General features: G+C 40.8%; 1 protein-coding gene across 1 annotated transcript; it reads right to left on the reverse strand.

Moving 5' to 3' along the window:
- Window positions 1-128: 128 nt before the first annotated feature.
- LOC129722612 (uncharacterized) lies at window positions 129-23,900 on the reverse strand. The gene is made up of 12 exons (XM_055676206.1): window positions 23,546-23,900; window positions 20,210-20,657; window positions 20,020-20,147; window positions 8,935-9,625; window positions 8,612-8,878; window positions 8,150-8,272; window positions 7,293-7,591; window positions 5,423-7,090; window positions 5,121-5,364; window positions 2,926-5,057; window positions 2,604-2,863; window positions 129-2,540 (listed from the first exon to the last, which is right to left on the reverse strand). Exons 2-12 carry the CDS (start codon window positions 20,426-20,428, stop codon window positions 2,314-2,316), a joined length of 6,258 nt encoding a protein of 2,085 aa, XP_055532181.1. The 5' UTR covers window positions 20,429-20,657; window positions 23,546-23,900; the 3' UTR covers window positions 129-2,313.
- Between the last annotated feature and the right edge of the window lie 774 nt (window positions 23,901-24,674).

A 24,674-nucleotide genomic window follows, 5' to 3' on the forward strand; every position in this document is an offset into this window, starting at 1 on the left:
ATAAACCTACCTGCGATACGAGTTCGTCACAGTTGCTTGCGCTGCAATCACCGACCGGTAGTAATAATAAAACAATGCAGCACCAACGATTCTGCGGATTGATGATGCTGAGAGAAAGGCGAAACCGATTGCATTTCTACATTTATTGAACAACTTCAAGCTGATAGTCATATATATATTTTTTGGGATCTACATGACGACGGCTTTCTGAATGGTGCTCTGTGTTGGATAGTTACTGTGTATGTAATTTGGTATCACTTCAAGACTTAGACGCATTTGGCGCTGCTTGAGCGGTTCGTTATTTTCGAATATATTTGTTTTTATTTATCTCTATTGTTTATAAACCAGTGTTCAATTTTGATGATCCTATCAGGATTTCATATTGCCATTTATCATCTAAACCCGGTTTAACCTCAAATGTTGTAAATATTTGCCAATCCGTATCGTTGCTTTTCTCACAACTTCGAACAATTTGGAACTTTCAGTAAATATGATTCGATAACGTATAGTTTTTATAGCGATAACATATATCGTAGTCTAACTTAATGTAACATGCACGTTTGACAAAACGATTACGTTCTTTAGTAACAAGGAAACAGTTCGGATTTGCGTTCAATCACATGTTTTCTTATATTTTACAAAGGTAAAGCAACCTGGTCTTAATAAATACCCATTTCAGCAATGAAATGTTTTTAAGGTATGACTCGTATTTGCAGGGCAGATATGTGATGCTATTTATTCAAGAAGGTATATTAATAAATTGAATGAAGCGTCTTTTTTCAGTCACAATTGAAATAAACGAGCTGCACCACGATTGTTAGAAAAAAATTTTCTCTAGTTTTTTTTTTTTTTTGTAGAAAGGACTTGTTCTTTCATGCTCTATTTTATACTAATGTGCTTTCATGAGCCATAGAACGACTACGAGAGTAAGTATATCAAGTGTATAGGTTTGTAAACACACAAACATTAGATTTCTAATTATTGTCAATACACGTAAATAACAGGTTCCAGTATAGGTTTTTTATACTCACTTTTGCAAAATAAGTTTTTTATAGTATGTGTTATAATTTAATTGACTGTATATTTCCAGAGCATATTTATATTAAAATATAAAGGACGATCATTTTACGAAAAAGAGCGGTAGCTCAATGTAAAATGAGGGCTTAGATAACCATCAACTGAAAATGCCAAACAACATTGAAGTCTTTAAATTTTCTGTCTTTTAGTGATATTCAGGGTTAAACTGCAACAGTTTTTTCTTCGGACATGAGGTATATTTGATAATGTAGTGTTCAAGTTATACCGAATTGATTGTTATTGATTCTTCAACCACAATCGGTCAGGTATGATAAATACGACTGTGTCGACGTAACAGAATATGGAGATGAAATGGAAAAACAGAACATCAGAAAAACAAAAAGCAGCAGATAAGTGAAACTGTATTTTCGAGAGAATAACCAAAACAGCGACTAATCAACATGATTAAATCTCTAACCGTTTGTCTTCTAAAATGACAATATTAACACAGATATGTTGCATCTTCTGCTTTAAGCATGTCACTTTATACTTGGCAACTTAGATTTTTTCTACATCCAGAAAAATTACATCACAGTGTAAATAAAATATGTCGGATTTTTGTGTAGTCCACTTATTTTAACGAATGTAGGTGACGAATTGCTATAGCTGGTAGTAAATGATAATTACATGTTTTTGGTTGATGAACTAGATAGTAAAATTAAAATTTATTCATCATAACAAAGCGTGTTTAGCGTCTAAAAAATAATACAATGAAGTGTTTGAAATAAACATAAATCACAATCATTTATATTAGACATGAGTAGTATTAGTTAGTAGTAATAGACTACTATTACTACACAGCGGTAGTGTAGTAAATAGTATGCTATAATGTTTTACAAACAATGATGAATCCCATACAAATAAAAGACATGAATGAGAACAACAATAAACAAAGAAAGAACCAAAAGGAAGACTATTTTCCGTTCAAATCGTTTCTTTCTCTTTTTATAGCATTCTACTAAGACGCTCATAAAAGGATTCTGAAGCAAACTAGACCTGTTCCATTTCCATCTATTTTGGGTTCGTATCGAACCTACTGGACGTATCGAACATACTTTACTGTATATTGTTTAATAGTAAACCTGTTATTAGCTCTTACTGATTGAATGTTGTTGAATGTCTGACCTGGGAATATCGCTTCTGGAGCTACCAATATTGATAAACCTCGCACTTATACGACGTGAGTCAATGAAGCTCTGGTACACATATTGGTGAAATTGTATGCTTTTTTGAGATTTATGGCGTTCGCGAGGGGTCTACAACACCTCCTGGACCGGGGAGTGAGCTGGGCTTACCCATTAAGTAGCAATCGATTTGTCGAGCAGCCTGTCGTCCCTCAGAAATGGCCCAAACGACGAGCGATTGTCCTCTTCTACAGTCACCGGCGGCAAAAACTTTCGGCTTGGCCGTGCCATATGTACCGACTGACGTTTTAATGTTGCCTCTGCCATCCAATTCAAGTTCTACATTTTACAATGACAGATATTATTTACTCTGAAAGATGATTCACGCAAAAAAAAACTCACTCATCTCGGTTGGAGCTGCCTGTTCTGGTCCCAAAAATCCCATGGCGAGTAATATTAAATCAGCAGGGAAATGTTTCTCGGTTCCCGGTACTTCGGCCATTTTCCACTGTCCGGTCGGGCTTTGCGTCCACTCAACTTCTATCGTATTGACCCCTTTAATGTGTCCGTTACCATCACTTATAAACTCCTTTGTTGTTGTGCTGTACTGTCGGGGATCTTTGCCCCATTTCACTCGTACTTCCTCATGTCCGTAATCGACTCTAAAAATCAATAAAACTCAAGTTTAAACATTTAAATCATGTCGCAACTCAACTAGACTCACCGGAATATTTTTGGCCACTGGGGCCACGGATTATCGTGTGCTCTTTTCTCCGGTGGTGTCGGCAAAATCTCAAAAGTGGTAATAGTTTTAGCACCCTGACGCAATGAAGTTGCTATGCAATCGCAACCAGTGTCACCACCGCCGATGATGATGACGTTCTTTCCTTCAGCCGAAATGCAATCTTGGCGAGTACCAAGCAGTTTCTTCTGGCTGGCCTCCAAAAATTCCATTGCAAAATGAATGCCTTTAAGATCTCTGTTCGGCAGGTTTAGATCACGGGGCCAAGTAGCTCCGGTGGTAAACAAAACTGCATCGTAATCTTTCTCCAATTGTGATGCCATCAAATCCTTGCCAATGTGAACATTACACTTGAACACGATCCCCTCATCAATCATCAAATCAATACGCCGCTTAACAACTTGTTTCGACAATTTCATGGTTGGAATGCCGTACTGAAGCAATCCTCCCGGATGATCGTTTCTTTCGAAGACGGTAACAAGATGACCAGCTTTGTTAAGTTGTTGTGCAGCGGCAAGTCCAGCTGGGCCGGAACCTATGACGGCAACTCTCTTACCAGTGCGTTCAGCCGGAATTTGAGGTTTAATCCATCCTTGTTCAAAAGCATGGTCAATAATAGTGCATTCAATATTTTTGATCGTTACAGCTGGCTCAGAAATACCCAGGACACAAGCGCCCTCACAGGGGGCTGGACAAACTCGTCCCGTAAATTCTGGAAAGTTGTTAGTTTGTAACAACTGATTGATGGCTTCTTTCCAGTAGTCTTGGAATACTAAGTCGTTCCATTTGGGGATGATATTGCCCAACGGACATCCATGCGAGTTGGATTGACAGAAAGGTACACCACATTCCATGCAACGAGCTGCTTGCATCTTAAGATTCTTTCGAACATGAGCAAAGTTGTATACTTCTTTCCAATCCTTTTGACGTTCTACCGCATTGCGATAACTTGTAGCTTCTCGTTTGTATTTAATAAATCCCCGTGTCTTATCCAAAGCTTGATCCAATTTTTTCTTCGCTAGCGCAGCATCTTGGATTGTTTCCTCGATATCCTTCACCTTTGGTTCATGTTTCGGTGTACCATTAGTAATAGCTTTAAGCTCTTTCTGCAAAGCAAGTTCTTCTTTCTGTGCCTTCAATGCTTTTTGATATTCATACGGGAACACTTTTACGAATTGTTGACACGGCTCTGGCCACTTCGAGAGCAGCTCCTTGGCGATTTCCGAGTCTGTTTTTTCGACAAACTCCTCCAGCAGGGTTTTAACCACCAATCGATCTTCATCTAGGTCTAACCCAAGCAACTCAACCATACCTGAGTTCACTTTGGAGCGGAATGTTCCGTCAATATCCAGCACGTAAGCAATTCCACCTGACATTCCAGCTGCGAAGTTGCGACCAGTTAGTCCCAAGATTAAAACTAAACCACCAGTCATGTATTCGCAGCCATGATCACCTACACCTTCTACAACGGCGGTTACTCCAGAATTTCGTACGCAGAAGCGTTCCGCAGCAATACCACGGAAATATGCTCTACCAGAGGTGGCGCCATATAAACAAACGTTGCCTACAATAACATTCAAGTGAGACTCGAAGGGTGACTCTTCCGGTGGGCGAATGACAATTGTTCCTCCAGACAAACTTTTGCCGACGTAATCGTTAGCATCTCCAACCAAGTACAGGTTGATTCCGTTTACCAAAAAAGCACCAAAACTTTGGCCAGCTGATCCAGTTAGATTGATGTTGATTGAGCGACCTTCCGGCAAACCAGAGTCCCCATATTTACGAGCGATTTCGTAGCTCAATGTGCTGGTAAATGCACGCTCTTCATTTTTAATTTTCATATTCAACGTGATAGACTGTTCACTTCCAGCTAGAACTCCCTGGCATTTTTTAATCAAAAAGTAATCAGCTCGATCACCAAGTGCAAAGTCCTGTCGCACTGATCCTCCAATGATGTTTGTTCCTGGACGAAGGTCCAGTGCACTTTTCAGCAACAACTGAAGATCAAGCAAAGAAGCTTTGTGGCTGACATTTTTGCGAACCTGTAACAAATCGGTGCGGCCAATAAGTTCCTGAAACTTGCGTAGACCCAAACTAGCCATGATCTCGCGAATCTGGATGAAAAAAAAAAAACAATTACCGATTACAACACATAAAATATCTAATTTGAGCATTACCTCTTCCGCTAACATGAAGAAATAGTTAATGACATGTTCTGGTTTTCCAGCGAACTTAGCACGAAGTACTGGGTCTTGGGTAGCGATACCAACTGGGCAAGTATTCAGATGGCATTTGCGCATCATCGTGCAGCCCATCACGATGAGAGGAGCGGTACTGAACCCGAACTCATCAGCACCGAGTATTGCTGCAACTACAACATCAAAGCCGGTACGCAATTGTCCATCCGCTTGAACTACAACTCTGTGGAATATAAATATGAGACATTTGAGACTTTAAATATTTTTTTTTTATTTATTACCTTGAACGTAGATCGTTCAAAACTAAGACCTGATGGGTTTCAGCAACACCCAACTCCCATGGCAACCCAGCTGACTTGATACCAGTCCACGAGCTAGCTCCGGTGCCACCATCATGGCCGGAAATTACAACATGCTCTGCTTTGCCTTTAGCAACACCAGACGCTACCACGCCAACTCCTACCTCCGATACTAGTTTAACGCTTATACGAGCTTTTGGGTTAGCGCATTTCAAATCATAGATTAATTCTGCTAGATCTTCGATCGAATAAATGTCATGATGGGGTGGTGGTGAAATCAGTCCTACACCAGCAACCGAATGACGAGTCGTGGCAATGTCCTGCGTAACCTTGTATCCCGGAAGTTCTCCACCCTCACCGGGCTTTGCACCTTGAGCCATTTTGATCTGCAGATCATCAGCATTAGCTATGTAGGCAGCCGTGACTCCAAATCGACCTGAGGCTACTTGTTTTATAGCTGAGCGTTTGTTGTGGTTAGGATCTTGATTCAGATAACGATCGGCGTTTTCACCTCCTTCACCAGTATTACTTTTGCCACCGATTCGGTTCATAGTAATAGCAAGCGTAGTATGGGCTTCCAGCGAAATACTACCAAAGCTCATGGCTCCCGTGGCAAACCGCTTAACAATCTCACTAGCTGGTTCAACCTCGTTAATATCGATTTTAGGTCGACCCTTTACAAATTCAAGCTGTCCTCTCAAAGCACACTGTTCGACGCTATTCATTGTAGTATCGCGGAAACGAGCGTAGGCTCCCTTGTTCTCATTAACTGCTGCTTCCTGCAGGGCCGCAATTGCTGCTGGTTCATTAATGTGACCCTCACCACCAGCTCTCCAGTGATACTGACCAGGATTGCGAAGAATTTTTATATCGGTGTTATGACTTCCATATACAAGATTATGACGTTGGAGTCCTTCCATCGCCAGCACTTCAAGGTTTACACCTCCAATACGAGACTGAGTCCCACGGAAGCAAAAATCAATCACATCCGCTCCCATACCGACTGCTTCAAAAATTTGGGCACCCTTGTATGATTGCAATGTGGATATTCCCATCTTTGCCATAACTTTCAAAATGCCGGTTTCGACAGCTTGTGCATATGCTTTGTAGATTGCCTCGTTGGTTAGTGCAGGATCGATGACTGTGTCATCGCGAAGTGCTTCGGCCAATTCAAAGACCAAGTATGGGCAGATGGCATCAGCTCCGTATCCTAAAAGCACACAAAAGTGGTGCACCTCGCGAGCTTCAGCCGTCTCGATGATCAGGCCTACCTTCATGCGTTGACGGGATTCAATCAGATGTTGATGTACGGAACCCAGCGCAAGCAACGCAGACACGGGGGCTCGCGTTGGATCGGCCGCACGGTCTGACAGAACCAGTAACTGATACCCAGTTTTGGCTGCCGCGTGAGCTTCAGTGCAAACACGTCGTAATGTCGCAATGTAGCCGTCCGGTCCTTCACCAACTGGAAAGGTGATATCGATAACCTTAGTCTTCCAGCCGCGATGCTGATTTCGTTTGAGAATTTCAGCATCCGGAATACTTAGGATAGGATTATCTAGCCAGATGCGATGTACCTGCGAAGGAGACGCTGCCAGAAGGTTCGCTTCAGGACCTACCGGACACTGCAGGGACATGATGATTTGTTCACTATTTGGAATAGAAAGAGATAAACAAGGTAATATTACTATATGTTACAGAGATACAATTATCGGAAAATCTGGTAAGCTACTTTTTAAAGAGTGGCAAGCTATCATCAATTGCTGGTGAACAAGATTCTTGTTTCCAGAAAAAAATAGTTCGAATAGTGCTGAGAAATACTGCAGAGCATTCTAGGCGTGTTGACACTCACCGGAATGGATCGATCGGAGGGTTAGTAACCTGGGCAAAAAGCTGCTTGAAATACTCATATGGCAATGGTTGAAATGCTGACAGACAGGCAAGGGGAGCGTCGTTACCCATTGAACCAAGAGCTTCCTTTTTATTTTTGATCATCGGTAGCAGCAACATGTGAATGGTTTCGGTGGTATATCCATACAATTGCAATCGTGGATCCATTATACCTCTCTCGTTCTCCACAGGTCGGTATGTCTCAAGATCGGTGTAAATATTTCTTTCTGCAGCTTCCTGCCGGATTTCGTCCATTGTTATCTGTAAGTTAGGAATACCCAACACTTGTCAATTTCCTATAAGAACCAAACTGCTTTTTAACGATAAAATAATAAATATTTAACATTCAAAATTTTGTAACGAAAGACAGGTTAGGTGGGGAGCATGCTATGGGAGTAGATGAAAAAAAAAAACAACTCAAACTTTTATATATGTAGAAACAGGTAACAAGCCAAAAAATCTTACTAGAAAGCTGTAAATTCACTCGTATTTTACTTAAACGTGTTCAATTTGGACACTTACCATCTTCAAGGGTTAGATTGAGCCAAAGATATTTGCATATAGAGATTTTTTGATTGTGATGGTTGTGAGAAATGAAACAAAGAGAGAATACATAAATGTGATTAATAAACTTTCAAGCACAGTGATTCTTGTGGTGATTTCTCGAAATCTAACATTGGGTTTCATTTCGTCATGCTAGTGTGTGTACACGCCTGGTTCATGGGTCATGAAATGTAATGTTCGGTTAGTTCCGCACCATAGAGAGTTTCTGAAATTCGGTATTGGAATGGTTTGTTTGCACATTTACTTAATTCTCACCTGCTCCTGCAGCCATTCGGAGTGCGGACGTGACCGGGATATCTGTGACTTTAATTCTATGTCCTGAATCAGCGCTTTTTGCTCGGTGTCAACCAACAGCATTCGACCTGGCTTGAGACGACTCTATTTTTTGTTTCACAATCAAACCGTAACGATTCGATTCCAAAAGAGAATTGAAATGTACAGATTAGAATCGCTTTAGCTTTTGTTTTCGTGGGAACGGTTCGAAACGGCAAGTGTGTATTAGGAAGATCCTTAACAAAAAAAGAGCAAATATGAAAATTCACTTAACTCTACCAGAGTTAAAAATTACCGCTTAATCTTTGACTCTGATCGGCTTTGTTTCACGAAACGCGCCGGATGCGCCTTTCGGGCCTATCAAATGTGATGATACGAATTGTATGTATGAGTTTAAAGATCTACAAAAAATAAAACATTTAAGTCAAATTCTAATGATTCTACCTTTAGTGCAACGTTTTTGGGATCAACGTCGTAAACACCAACTTCCGAAGCCATGATCAGCAAGTTGTCACGTGTCACATAGAACCGCGATGGACGCAAACCGTTACGATCTAGAATGGCTCCTATGTAGCGCCCATCTGTGAAGGAGATCAACGCCGGTCCGTCCCAAGGCTCCATTACGCAAGCAGACCAATGATAAAAATCACGTTTCTCTTGCGACATAGTTCGATCATTTTGCCATGCCTCTGGAACCATGGTCATCACAGCCTGGAGATAGAAATGGTATCAAATATCTTCAGTGTTTTGTTCCAAGCAAAGTTTACCTCTGGTAGCGATCGATTGCCCACTTGAGTTAAAAACTCCAGTACGCAGTCACATGAGCCAGAATCAGATAGGTTTGGCTCAACAACGGGATACAACTTCTTCAATTCGTCTCCAAATAGTTCGCTTTTCATGACGCCCTCACGAGCCTTCATAAAGTTGACATTTCCACGAAGCGTATTGATTTCACCGTTATGAGCCAACACACGCAAAGGATGAGCCCGTTCCCAGGATGGGAACGTATTGGTACTGAATCGGGTGTGTACTAGTGCCAAATAGGTTGTAAATTCCGGATTTTTCAGATCAAGATAATACTCCCACAGTTGGTCCGATGTGAAAAGACCCTTGTAGACAATAGTTTTCGTTGATAGCGAACAGATATAGAAGCGACGTCCTGGGCGCTGCAGCTCATGAGTGGCGCGTTTACGTAAGACGAATACTTGCCGCTTGAATGTGTCTTCGTCAACGTCGGCTGTGACGAACACCTGCTGTGACATTGGTTCACTCTTGCGAGCAACGGCCCCGACAGCATCCTGATTAGTCGGGACATCACGCCAGCAAATCACCTGTATCCCCAAGCTTTCTGCTAGCGAATTAAAGTCCTTCTTTGATGCGAGATGCGAATTTTTGTCCAGATAGAAGATACCGGTGGCATAACGACCCAACTCCGGTAGTTGAATGCCATTAAGTTCACTGGAATGAAACGTAAATAGTTGTTATGAATAATTTAGCTTTTGCAAGTCACGTGCTTGTTGTGTAAATATTTGCTACGTTGAAGTGATAACGGGCATCTTTCTAGTTCACAGTGTAACTTGCTTACTTCTGATGACGCTTTCACAATACTGCAGCCACTAATCAAGGTTAGCTGTTGGATGCTTTTGTTGCGAAATCTGAAGTGCATTCACAATTCTGTTACGTAGCTAGACAAAATATAATCGGAGTCTTGGAAACTATATGGTCAGATCCGCCATTGCAACAATATCTAGAATAGCTGGCTAGATGTCAAAATAACCAAAACAGAGTGACAAACGATCCAAGATTTTTTTTCTTTATTTCATTATAAAATTTGTTTCCAAAACAGGGAAACAAAATGTTAAAATAGTGAAAAAATTCGGGAACATTTTATTGTCAATTTCTGCCGAACACTCACAAACAGTACAACGAATGATGGTAATCGTAGGGGTGTCCAATAACAGATGCAACCGCAATCGGATACATTTAATACATACAACAGATAAGGAATATATAGGCCATTCATAAGGGAGAGGCAAGCGGTTTGAATTACATGCTATCGGCAACCATCGTCACACAGAAATATAGGTTCGAAACATCGATATGTGCACCAGTAATCTGATAATTGCATTGCACCAACAAAAACTTATCCACTAGATATGATACCTATCGAATGATAAAACAAAATTGTGAAACCAATATGTTACCTATTCTACGTATATTTTAGAGTACTAAGCTACCGTTAAATTTAACTGGAAATTGTAAAACTTTGGTTGCCATAAAATTGTTAAATGTAATAACACTTTAGAACTCACATTGTGTCTTTAGATACAAAGTTATTCTATGGTAAGTAAATAAAAAGTTCACTGCAAATTCAGAACTTTTTTTTTTCAAAGAAGTAATCGATTTGTTTCAGTGGCGTAGCCAAAGGGAAAGAGTGGAGGCGGGGGGTTAGTGAAGGTTCAACTCTTTTCCCCAGAACTCTTGAACTTATGTTTTTTTTTTCAATGTTAGGGTTCTACAGCTACATGGGAGGATGCAGATCATCGACAAATGAATGGATGTTGCCTTATAGTCATGAAGTTCACAAGAGACGACTTGATTATTGAAATTCGTTCACAAGCTTATTATTCAAACGGTTTCGTAAAATGTTTCGTACTGAAAATTTCAGTATCATCAACGTGCACTGCCCACATGAAGGAAGACCCGACGACGAGAAGGAAGCGTTTTACGCGCAACTGGAGCAGGTCTACGATAGCTGCCCGCGACGGGACGTGAAGAACGTTATTGGGGACTTGAATGCTAAGGTAGGACGGGAGGCAATGTACAGACCGGTAATCGGACCAGATAGCCTGCATGCCGTGTCTAATGATAACGGCCATCGGTGCGTAAACTTCGGGGCCTCCCATGGTATGGTAGTTCGAAGTACCTTCTTTCCCCGCAAAGGTATCCACAAATCCACCTGAATCACCCGACCAACAGACAGAGAACCAAATCGACCACGTTTTAATCGACGGCAGGTTTTTCTCCAACATCATCAACGTTCGCACCTACAGCAGTGCGAATATAGATTCGGACCACTACCTAGTAGCTGTGTGCATGCGCTCAAAACTATCGACGGTGTATAACACCCGCCGAAGTCGAACGCCGCGACCAAATATTGAGAAACTGCGGGACGCCGAGGCTGCACAGGAATACGCGCAGCAGCTGGAGGCAGAGCTACCCACGGAAAAGCAGCTTGGCGCAGCTACCCTTGAAGATGGCTGGAGAAGTATCCGATCCGCCATAGGTAGCACTGCAGTAGCGCTACTAGGTACAAGGTCCCCGAATCATAAAAATGGCTGGAGAATAATGCAGCACGGGCGAGAATGCTGCAACACCGTACGAGAGCGAACGTGGAACGATACCGACAGGCACGGAACAGCCAAAACTCAGTCCTCCAAAGGAAGAAGCGCCAGCAAGAGGACCGACATCGCGTAGCGATGGAAGAGCTGTACCAAGATAACGACACTCGGAAGTTCTACGAGAAGCTGAACAGCTCCCGCAAAGGTTTTGTGCCGCATGCCGATATATGCAGGAGCTTGGACGGCAACCTCCTTACAGACGAGTGTGAGGTGATCGAAAGGTGGAGGCAGCACTTCGACGAGCATCTAAACGGCGATGCAGTAGAGCGCGAGGACGGTATGGCAACTGATCTTGGTGCACGAGCAGAAGACATCAGAATTCAAGCCTCTGATCTTCTGGAGATGGAGGAGGAGATTGGCCGGCTGAAAAACAATAAAGCTGCTGGAGTGGACCAACTTCCCAGCGAGCTATTGAAATACGGTGGAGAAACACTGGCTAGATCCGTGTACTGGGTCATTGTCAAGGTTTGGGAGAAAAAAACGAGTACCGGAGGAGTGGATGGAGGGTATTGTGTGTCCCATCTATAAAAAGGGCGACAAACTGGAGTGCTGCAATTACCAGGCAATCACTCTGTTGAACGCCGCCTACAAGGTACTCTCCCAAACACCGATGGAAAAAAATCGCTTCTAGCGACTAATGAATACGTATAAACCAAGCCTATGATGCGTTGACATCGTCGTCAGTGTGCGAGTTATTCTTAAGGGCTATTCCCACTGCTTCCGTTCCGGGACCGGGCCGTGGCTGTTCCGCGTGTCGTCCGGGCTCGTTTGAGATTGATTGCATGCGTTCTTATGAACTCATTCACACCGACGCACCGTGCCCAGACCGGGGCAGCGTTGAGTTGCTGTGGTGCTGCCGCAGTGCGAGAGAAAAACTATCGTTGCCGACGATACTTTGTGTTGGCCGGAGAGTGCACGGGAGGCACTCGGGTGGATGCGTGCATGTTGTAGTGACATATTTCGCGCGGAGTGAGCTGCGGTATGAAAAAAAGAGAAAGACGTTCTTTCACATACACACATCAACATTTCTCAGCCAGAGCGCAGCGCGGGCACGGTTCAAGCACGGCGCAGTGTGAATGCATGAAAAGTCCCGGACGAGCCCGGTCCCGGCCCGGTCCCTGAACGGAAGCAGTGGGAATAGCCCTTTATTCTTCGCACATTTGCAAACAGACCTCCATGGTAGGTGAATAACGAAGATCACAAAAGAGCATCATATAAAAAAATCGTTACTGGTGCACTCTCTCCGCTTTCCTTCTTACGATGTACTTTTCATCGTGGGAGCACGCAATATATGTTATTCTCTATGTGCACAGCTGAGAATATAAAGTTAGTCGCGTTATGAACAATAAGTAATGAATAAGAGAAATTGGATCGTAAATATTTACTCAATGATGGGGATTTTTTTTCAAGAAAGAGAGTTCGTGTTTTCCTACTCTCACTCAACTCAACGGGGTTTTTTTTGGTGGTAGCTGGTAGGTGCAAGCGCAAGTGCAAATTTCTAGTTGGTTAGAAGCTTTTGTCGGTATAAGGCGTCAAGATGGACAAAGGGCTAAGAAAAAATAATGTATCCGAAAAAGTTCGGCAAATGTTTGTGGCGGAGAATGGCAATTTCCGATGCACGGCGGTGGAAAATTGTAGCTATCGGCCAAAAGTCATTAACGTTACGAACTGCCATCGTAACTTTTTCTCTCTCAGTTTGCCATGATCAGACAACAAATATTTAGCTAACCGTTTATAGTGTTTTCATAACAAAAAATGAGATTTCGGAAATATTAACTTAAACAACTTTTTTAACAATTTTAAATTTTGTGTATTGATAATGTAAAGCAATGCCTTGGTGCTACATTCCGTCTTGAAATTTGAACTTCTGTTTATTCTACACAGACTTCGCAGCCAACTGTTGAGTGTACAGGACAATTGCGGGGCTAGAGCTACGATCCTTCTGACACTATTAGTTTTCCCCGAGCTGGAGAGAGAGAGAGAGAGACTTTTTTATTTCAAATAAAGTTGTTCCTTGATCATTGACAAAATTGATTTTTTTGACGTAGAATACGTCTTACGGCAACATATATAGGGGTTCAACTTCAATACAGGGATCCAATTTCGAAAATCGAAAACATGGAGAGCGTCACGAAAATTGTCCAATTTCAAATGTTCTAAACTCAGTCAGTTTTCAACCGATTTCCGTCATTTTTGCAGCAATCGATTGGAAAATCATTTAAGCAACCGTCCAAATGCAGAAAATTGTAATCTGACTGTTCGAACTATTGTACCATTGATAATTGTTGAACCTTGTCGAAACGTAAATGTCGACCTTTGATTGGTTGCTTGCTGCCTTTCCCTAAAAAGGACGAAAGAATGGAGTACCTAGTTAGCCAGGAATGCATTCGTTGGGCTATATAAGAGACTGCTTCTCCTCAAGCAATCTCAGTTTACTAGCAGCAGGCAGCAGCGGCGGACAGTAGCAGCGATGGCAGTGGGCAAACGCGGCGTGGAGCAGCAGCGGGCAACAGCGGCGGCGGTAGTGGTTAGCTGCAGAACCTAACTTTTTCAGTTCGGCTCCCTTTTGATCTGAGTTGGACCCCACCAGTGGTAATTCAATTCAGATATCGTTGGGTGAATACAGCCAGAAATTAAATGAGACTCGCACCGCCAGGTGGTTTGAGAAGCCACCATCTTCCAGGGTGTATATATATAGGGTGTGTGCACATATATAATGTGTGTCGCTAGCGTGCGTGGCTTGCGTGTGCATGGTTATATAGTTTCTGTGCTTGTCTATAGCGTGTCTGTGCATGTCTATAGCATGTCTGTGCATGTTTATAGCGTGCGTGGCTAGCTATATAGCGTGTGTGCATATCTACAGCGTGCGTGGCTAGCTATATAGCGTGCGTGACTAGCAGTATAGCGATAAAAATTATCATATATAGTTTCAAATAAATCATCTCATGTTGATTTTACACAGTAAATCATTCAGAACTAAATCAAAAATTTGCCATGTCAAAAAACAATATTCAGTTATCAATAAATGGCATTGACAAACATTATTAACCTATTTTGACTTCAGCTAAGCCTCAAAGTTTACTGAGTGTATTTTAACATTTATTTGAAGAATGTTTGCGCCAGTGAACCTGAATCACATAATTTTTCGCTCAAGTCCTACTATTTGCAGCGATCAGTTTTAAAATTATCTACGCTACTGCAAACTGCAGAAAATTGTTCGTATTAAACCTCGGTTACCGGGAATGCACTATTGGCCCTCATCGTAGCCACTGCCTAAATTAAGTTTTCTCAGTGCAACTTGATACAAAAGACAGCCACAAAACAATACAATTTCATTCTTGTTTTGGATATGGCGTCAAGTGAAACTGCTTAGCTGCACATAGCTTCCGCTGTTGTTTTTTGTCGTTACCGGTGCCGTCTGTAGAGGTAGACGTCATCTGGAACAGAGAGACCATTAAATTGATTAACCCCATTGAGTGTATTCCCAAACCTATTGCAAGAAATAAATTGACTTAAGACAGGCTGTCGTATTCTAGGTTAACTCTGCGGTCGTGTCTAATAAACAACCTCTTCAACTTTTTCACGATGGGTAATTCCTTACATATAATTAGTTGGTGTTAAGTCAGATTAACATTTTAATATAAACAAATTCTAGATTTACTACTCATTGAATTTCGGAGTTTTCAAGCTTTTGTGCAATTTTGATGTTACGGGCCCGTTTGATTTATCACTAACAGCATGTTTCTCCTACTTGACCCATTATGGCCAAACAACATCTGTCGTTACAAACCCAACCAACTTTTCAGAAACAAACCCCCTGTGGTCAATAAAACCCCCTGTGGCAAATAAATATGTTACCAAAATCGAACCATCGAACCGCACTGTGTCAACAGGGTGTGTTACAACTGATTCAATTGTGACGTACGGAGAACTTACAAAACAAATTTCTTCTAAATATGTATTAAGAATTTTTTCCTCACTGTTACAAGTGTATACAAATTTTAATAACAGTTCGAATATTTACAAAACAAATAAAAACAAAGGTTCAAACTGTAACTGTTTTCAGTACAGAGCATATAGCTCTGAAACTAACCTTATAATCGTTGTGGCAATGCTTTTCGGTCGGAGGGCTGTGGAATGAGCGCGAAGCCTTTTAAGACCACTATTGTTGGCCCTAACTAGTGTTTCTTGAACTGGTATTCCGCGAACATTCGACTAATTGAAATCAGACCAATCAGGAAAAAAGCTTCGATGAGCTTTTTATCATACCAATTGTTTCTCCTCTATGTTTTTCGAACTGTTGTAAAAGATAGAAAAAGTTTTAATGATTTGCAAAATATTGCAGATTTTATCAGGTATTAATCAGGCATTAGACGTAAAAAACACTTGCCATATTTTGTTTGGATTTAAGTTGCATAACATTTTTACTAGGGTAAATATGTTTGTTAAATTAGCCGTTACAAATTTGATCTGTAAATACTTTATGTCATTTGTACTCAGAAATATAGAAAATTGAAAAGGAAGGGAAAAAAAGATCTGAGTTGTTATGCTTAAGTTCCTTGTTGAATTTAGTATGAATAAACAAGTCCAGTGATAATAAAAATGTCGTTGCCAGCATATGTTTAATAAGAATGATAATTCTACAAACCTCTACAAATTTTTGCTAAAGATTTTGCTAAAGAAGCCTTATTTTACCTCTCGGTGTTATTTCTGTACTTCTGTACAAATATATTCGGTTCAACACAATTGGCATACAGCACTAAAACCTGAAAATCGCAGCACTGAAACGTGAAAATGCAGTATCAAAATCTGCAATAATGCATCCAAAACCAGTTCAAAAGCAAGTCAAGCATTATTCAAAGATTTTCAAAACTCCATCCCCTCTCACTCTTCCATAACGTTACTACCCAAATCAGTATGAGGAAAATATTCCATTCACTAATCATAACAAAAACTAGTGAGTAATGTCATTGACGAAATCGCAACGCAATACAACAAACGTATGATTTCTCGGTAACAAACATAGCACATTTTGGTATCTGTTTGGCTGCTATAGAAAACCTGCTGAAAAAAATACCATCCGAACTACTTATTCTCCCTCCCATCATCACCGCACCGCATCATCGCTGCTGCGTCACTGCGATGTGAGATGCAATTCAACCAACATTTATGGGACTCTCAATTATTCTTTTGCTTGTTAACAATTAATTAATTGCTATCGTTTTTTTCCTACGATGCGCCACGTACGAAGAGAGAGTTACAACGGAGCAACGCGCATCACTCTATTCTCAGAGTTGTATGTAGTCAACTGTTGTATTTGTCATCTCCGAGTGACCAAGGCACCAACATTTTATTACGTATTGAGAGGATACAATTTTAGTCATGAACTGTGCACTTCATGATGTGCACAACTCAAGATGAAAAAACAATCAGCTCGAAATCATTTCATTTCCTTCACTGCTCCCAAATACTTTGCCGTCGACTATCACCATTTGCAAAGCAGTTCGTGTGGCACTACCAGGCGGGATTTATGGGTGCCCGCGCCACCACGGATCAGATATTCGCGGTTCGGCAGGTTATGCAGAAATGCCGCGAATATAACGTGCCCACACATCATTTGTTCATCGATTTTAAATCGGCATACGACACAATCGATCGGGACAAGCTATGGCAAATTATGCACGACTACGGATTTCCGGACAAACTGACGCGGTTGGTCAAAGCGACGATGGATGGAGTGATGTGTGTAGTTCGAGTTTCGGGGGCACTCTCGGGCCTTTCGAAACCCGAAGAGGTCTAAGGCAAGGTGATGGTCTCTCATGCCTACTGTTTAACATTGCCCTGGAAGGTGTCATAAGAAGAGCGGGGATTAACACGAGTGGCACGATATTCCAAAAGTCGGTTCAACTGTTTGGTTTCGCCGACGATATCGACATTGTGGCTCGGACCTTTGTGAAGACGGCGGATACGTACATCGGTCTAAAGGCTGAAGCCAAACGGATTGGACTGGTCATCAATGCATCGAAGACGAAGTACAAGAAAGGAAGGGGTTCACGAGAGGACAGTGCTAACCTCCCACCTCGAGTTCAAATTGGTAGTGATGAAATCGAGGTGGTTGATGAGTTCGTGTATCTGGGCTCACTGGTAACTGCCGACAACGATACCAGCAGAGAAATTCAACGGCGCATTATGGTAGGAAATCGTGCATACTATGGTCTCCGGAGGACGCTCCGATCGAGTAGAATTCGTCGCCGCACCAAGTTAGCCAACTACAAGACGCTGATCAGACCGGTAGTCCTCTACGGGCATGAGACATGGACTATGCTTGTGGAGGACCAACGCGCCCTTGCGGTTTTCGAGCGGAAGGTATTGCGTACCATCTTCGGTGGACTGCAGATGGAAAACGGAGTGTGTAGAAGGCGAATGGACCACGAACTGCAGGAGCTGCTTGGGGAGCCATCTATCGTCCACACCACTAAGATAGGCAGATTGCGGTGGGCTGGGCATGTTGTAAGGATGTCAGACGACAGCCCGGTAAAGACGGTTCTTGAAACCAATCCGTCAGGGACGAGACGAAGAGGTGCACAGCGGGCAAGGTGGATCGATCAGGTGGAAGACGACCTGCGGACCCTACGCAGACTGCAGAGCTGGCGAACTGCAGTCATGGACCGAGTGGAATGGAGACGACTCTTACGTACAGCAAAGGCCACACCACGGCTTGTGACTGTTTGGTAAGGTGGTCGCTTACGTCAGTGTGCGAGATTACGGCAGTTGTGTTGTCTCAAAATAATTATTTTTTAACTTGATTTCCTGGAAGTCAGAAAATCTTCAAGCTGGAAAACTTTTCAAAACATAAATTTTGAGACAACATTAGATCTCGAAGTTTTATGCAATTCCAAGATTGATATTTGGTTTCGAGAATAAAATTTCGATTTCGATAATTTCATGAATAATCTTCTATTTATGCATTTATTATAAAGTAAGAAAAAAATTCGAGATATGATTGTTTTTGTTTTTCTAATAGATATTTACTTTTAAGTTTATTTTGTATAAATTTATATTGAAAAAACTATTTTGTGGCGACTGCTTGAATTTTTTTCTATAGTGTTACTCATTCATGACTCTAGTCAGCTGAGATTTTTTTTATTGAATACATCGACGTCATCGAACATATTTCAGGGGAACCTGTTATCAATCCCACAAACGATTCTTCATATAAATCAACTACACACAAACAATACGTTCAAATTAGATGAATGAATGTACCGAGAGTGATTGATGGCTCTCGTGGAAAAGTTTGGTTATCTTTAGCTGCATTTGCTCACTGTTTGTTGACTGTATGTTGACGACATCGTAGTTATATGGTGTTATCAGGGTTATTTCGTACTTCAGAACCAGCGTTGTTGTTTATTTTGTGTGTAGATTCCGGGCCACTGTTTTTTTCTTTCATTAAAGGTAATATTTGAACGCAAATCATCATTCAGTGAGCCGGCGTGTTCGAATTATCCGCAAAATAGTAGTATTTAAATTTTCAGTAAGTAAATAATTTGAAGTTAACCAAGTGCTCATTATTGCATTACGTAAAAGTAAAACTGATAAACAAAATTACAAAAGAAATTTGACAAATTTTGACCAACCTAAAGTTATGTCTTTCAGATTTGGTTGGTTCAGAAAAAAATCCAAATAAACGGTTTTTCTGAGCAAGTAAAACGTGCACAATAGTTTACGATTGCATTACTGATAACAGTGTTAACAAGATTATACGTAAATTAGCTAGCTATCAATGAATCACTTCGATCATGAAGGCAAAACATGATTAAATATAGTTTGCAATCGGCTCGATGGCTCAAAGAAGAGAACTTTCAATACACTCTTTGGTAAAAATAAATGATTCAGTTCATACTGAAACAAGTACATATACTGAACATTTTGCCACATAGGTTATGTTTCTGGCATTGACATTATAATTAGCAGAGTTTTCAACAAACTGTCTTTCTTATGGAGAGGTAATTATAGAATGGACCAGATAACCGGCTGCCGTAAGATATCACTTCATTTTCACGTGGTGCTGGTTAGACTGCCGTTACTACAACGCTAATTATTGTCGCATATCAGCCACCAAGATAGAAATAAGTGCGACGTCGCGCGAGTCCACTTTGAAAAATGCCTCGATGTTTATCGCATTGAATATTGTTTGTCATAAAATTCCACACTTTGCGGCGCAAAGTGCTACGCCAAGATCAGTGTCAACCGATTCGTTACACATGAGTAGCACGTTGTCGAGGCGTGATTCTGTTGTGATTAGTTAGCGACTTTACACTGTACACAGAAAAAAAATCTGCCCTTCAACGACATTGTTGAAAAAAAAAGAAAACATAATGTGAAATACGATTGTTTCTTAAATAACGTGTAGAATTTGGGGAATAGTTGGGGTTGTTTTTAAAAACTCACCAATCCTTGGCATACAGGTCATGCGGAATTGACACGCAAACACCGGCGCCGTCGCCAGTATCGTTATCACAGGCGCAAGCTCCGCGATGATTCATACGAATGGAAAGCGTTTGGGCATCACGCAAGATCTGTTTTGAAAAGAAAAGATGTGTAAACCGAAGCTAGCATCACAACGTTCGTAGATGATCACCTTATGATTAGCCTTTCCTTCGATCGAAACGATGAAACCGACACCGCAGGCTTCATGCTCGTTTTGTGGATCATAAAGACCTTGTGCTGCTGGTCCTTCCCAATCGACAGTCGGCTTTGTTGACTGTTGACAGGTAACGTCCTCTTCATGTTCGGGCAGATTCTTCCTGCGAGGTGGCACAATCACTTGCGACAATAGTTCATTATTGGGTGGAGCCATACTACTCGCACAGCGAGATTTTTTCAGTTTTTAATTGACACTTGGTGTGCGATTTTACTTTGCCAAGCACCAACAACGTTTGCTGAGATTACACTGGGCTGATTATATCACAGACTCACAACTGAAAGTTTTGAAACACTTGCACTGATGAATCGATGAACGACTTTTTTGAATTGATTCGTAATCACCGCAAATAATCGTAATTTGAAATCACTGGAAGACAGCAGGCCTATAACGGGAAGAAGAAATGAGAATATTTTTAAATATGTTAGTTTACTCATTTTGCATTAGCATTCTCGGAAGCTGTCAAAGCGGCTGTTTTAATCTGAGAGTTTTAATCATTGACGTGACTTAATAATTTATATTATCAGTCCAATTATAAAAGTGAGTGACGGTAATACGACTGATTATGATTATAAGAGTTATCACATTCTCAGTGAACTGTTGCCCGTTGGTGCAAATTAATGTGGCTTAATCAACTTTTTGGCACATCATTCTTAACTAACCGTGAAATGGGCGTTATCAGCAAAGAACTTAACGACGAAGAATGGTTTTTCTGCTCTGCTCTTGAGCCGAGTTTGTCTATAAATAGGTTAGTACTAAACTTTAAATGATTGAATGTTCCCGACATTCTTTGGTATTACAGCTCAATACATCGAAAAGCTGACGACCGCAGAAAATAAACCAGCAAGCCTCGAGATCCGACTCGGTAAAGATTCGAAATATGATTGAACGCTAACTTCGCTAACTCGAATTGCGCCGTTATTCTATAAGCGAGAATTCCGCAAACAATTTGTTGATGATACGCGGAACGAACTTTGCGCTCGTCCCAATGAGCACGAGATGCGCGTGTTGCTTGATTTGTTGATGCTGTCAGACATTTCATAAATCGAGCTATATACACCCTCGGTTAAACATGCGGATCATGTGCAGCGTTTATGGCTGTGTTTTATGTTTGTTTAATATTCGTACAGTATTTGGATCATCGTTTAGGTGAGGATAAAATTCGATATGTCATAGTGAACTTGACGCCCCTTTGATAACTGCTGTTGATAAATAAAGTACATTTATTGAGCACTCTCGCACAGACGCATACAAACTATCCACTTTGAAATATTGATCGATAAATTTTACTTTGGGTAGTCTCAAGTCAGAATCGGGAATCACTGCTTATTTTACAGCAATGCTCTAAATGGTCACTTAAATCAATAGACAGCAACTTGTTTTTAAACATTCTTTTTGTCAAGAATGAAAGTTTCATTTCGATCGGTTTTGTTTTATAGAAATTATGCAGAATGGAAACCAAACGAAAATTGATTTTAGTCATCCAGAAAGGATACTTGCTGATGCACGACGTGAAGATGAGTTCTGAGCTACTCGCTAATTTATAAAGAGATTTGCAATTGTCAAAAGCCCGGGCTCTCGTTACAAACAAGACAATGAGCTCGATAAATCACATGGGTTGTATGCAAAGCCACGACAACAAGTTTTTACAGCCTGAGTACATGCAGATTAAAAAAAAACATTTACTTTTAATTCTAGCACAAAACGAGAACATGTCAATTCTTCAATAACTTGTTTGTTGTCCTAAAAGGTCTATAATTCTGTCGACCGTGCTTGGAAAAGCAATCCTAACACAGGTCGAATGTTGCGTTTTGACAAGGCTTGACAATTTTCAATAGTACAATAGTTCGAATAATAAAATTACAATATTCTGCATTTGGGAGGATTCTTAAAAGATTTTCTAATCTTTTGCTGCAGGCATGAAGGAAATCCATCGAAAATTAAACGATCTATTAGCATTTGGAATTGGAAATTTTTTTCATTTTTGCCGGTTTTAGATTTCCATTTACATCGCTATGTAGCTGAGTATGTAGCCTAACTTCCTAAGAGACGTAGTTCTACGTCAAAATGTACAACAGAGTGACTGAAAAAACGTAATCTTTCGTTTCTAAGGTTTACAAAAGTTCTATGATGTTTTCGTCAGTTATGATTTTTAACATTTTTCGTACGTTAAATAAGTTTTAAGATAGAACTGATTTTTGACTCCGGATTCTAACTAACTCATGCTTTACCGTGAACAGCACAGTTCGACAGTTCGAAATCTAATTCTCTAGTATAATCTATTCTAATGTTTATTCTATTGCACTACACTCCCTTTCTTCCAAAATGGCGAAAGATAGATGCAAGGTCAAAGTACTGTTATAAAGTTAAACCAAACTAAAAAAGTCATTTAGTTTATCAATCTCTTTGGATCCTTCCCTCTCTTCCCTTCTCAGAACAGTAGATATGCAAACTGTAATGGAACACGATAATCATTGAACACACAACACGTGCTTCTGTGACCGGATTTCGGCGACAGCAAAAAAAGGTTAGGTCGAGTCCAGGGGGGATCTATCTGTCAAACATCATTAACCAACATATTCGGCAACATGGCGTTTGTTTAGGTTTTTGTTCTTTTTGGTCATGAAAATAATCGATGTGAAATATTATAGAATTGGAACGTTTTTTTTATCAAAACTCGAGAAACCGTGGAAAACTTTCATGAATGTGTTGTGTAGTGATTTTTCCCCCATTATTGCTCATAGTTACAAACATCACGGACCAACAAACGTCATGGACCAGAGTTGATCTGCGATAACGCACACATATATGAAATTGGACAGCAGTGAATCCCCTCTGGTCGAGTCAGCTACACATACTCACATACAAGATATAGATAGAACGGTGGTAAAGCCAAAACCGAATTGACGTATGATGCTCGTTTATCAATGGATTTGCCTGTTCAAAGTTCATGTTTACCCATACCCATTTCGTCAATTGGTGACGACAGGATTGGGGATGCAGACTCTATACAAAGCTATCAATTTTTTGAACCTAAACATTTACTAATCTTGCGTGATCGCCATTCAAACTTAAAGATCTAAGTAAAATATTCTATCGTTAAAATTTTAAATATTTTCTTCCAAGAGAAAAAAAGAATTTCCAACCGGCATCGATGACTATAAAAACTGACGAATCAAATTACGATAATTTTGCTGGCACTGCAACCAGTTCATAAAGTAAATATACTTGAAAACTCTTCTCGTCTCGTTCGCTTCTCCCTATGTTTATTACCCGTAGGTCTAGCCAAATGCGTGCGCTGAATGTAAATTTCACTGCTCGTCGCGTGACCGCTGCCACCGTGTTGCATTCGGGTTATGCACACTGCTGTCGCGCCGCTGCTGCGCTTCCACCGCCGTTGGAAATGTGGAAATTTGATCACAGCGGGTTGCGTTCGTTCTAAGAAGATCAACCGATGTACGGCGCAATTGTTGCGGTCTCGGAAGAACGCGCACGAGTCCGTGGGAGATATCAACTTTAAAACACTTGAATGTCACTTTACTTCGAACTCTAGCCGGCGATTCCACAGTTTCCAGTCAGTTTCGAATTACATACAATCAGCATCTAAGAAAACACGACCTCTCCGAACGAGTGTCTGATCTAGACTAAAAAGGCGGTGAATCAGAAAGCGCCTTCTTCGCCGGGAGCTACAACCGCTTACGCGGCAAACATGGAATTAAGGTTGAATTTCTACTGCATGAAAGTCGAGGTGTAGTTAGTTGCTTAATAGTATGGAAAGAAATAACATAATTTTAGGAAAATTTTATTATACTAGTTAATTACAACAGAAACGAATATCAATTCTAAACCAATCATAAACGTACTTGGCAGTTTACGCTTGGTTTTCGAGTATAAGAAAAGTACTAGGGGAGAACCGTACAAGACGCACCAGTTGGGTAAGATGGCCCATGCTATTAATTCCTCAAAATACTTACACATGTGGCTCTTTATGAAAAAATTCTTCGCTTTTCTCATAAAAACCCAGTTTTTCTACAGTGATCATATAAAAAAGTGTGCCATAATGACTGAAATACTCAAAAAACTGTGCAATTGGCTGTGGCTCTGTCCAACATGTAATTATTCATGAATTTTATTTAAGCTTTTATGATTAACTGACTAGTAAATAATACAAAAAACTATGGTTCCCCTAACCTATACACTTTTGGAGTTTATAATACTATGAGTATTTCAAATTATTTCACTAACTCCCGTTAACTTTTACCTAAAAACAATCAAAATTAAAATTGGGGCAGAATGCACTATGAAGAGCTTGCAGGAGATTGCTTGACAACTTAGAGCATGTTCCATTATTTTTGATTTTACTTTCGAGACTTCAAGCGCTTCTCACTTCGCGTGCTGATTT

Source organism: Wyeomyia smithii, chromosome 2 (assembly GCF_029784165.1).
Source record: "Wyeomyia smithii strain HCP4-BCI-WySm-NY-G18 chromosome 2, ASM2978416v1, whole genome shotgun sequence".
NCBI classification, from domain to species: Eukaryota; Metazoa; Arthropoda; class Insecta; order Diptera; family Culicidae; genus Wyeomyia; species Wyeomyia smithii.

Coding starts and splice junctions, on each gene's coding strand:
- LOC129722612 (XM_055676206.1), bottom strand. CDS start 20,428: ATGGCTCCACCCAATAATGAACTATTGTCGCAAGTGATTGTGCCACCT. Junction 7,091..7,292: donor CCTCCGATCGATCCATTCCG/GTGAGTGTCAAC, acceptor TATTCCAAATAG/TGAACAAATCATCATGTCCC. Junction 2,864..2,925: donor CAGTGGCCAAAAATATTCCG/GTGAGTCTAGTT, acceptor ATTGATTTTTAG/AGTCGATTACGGACATGAGG.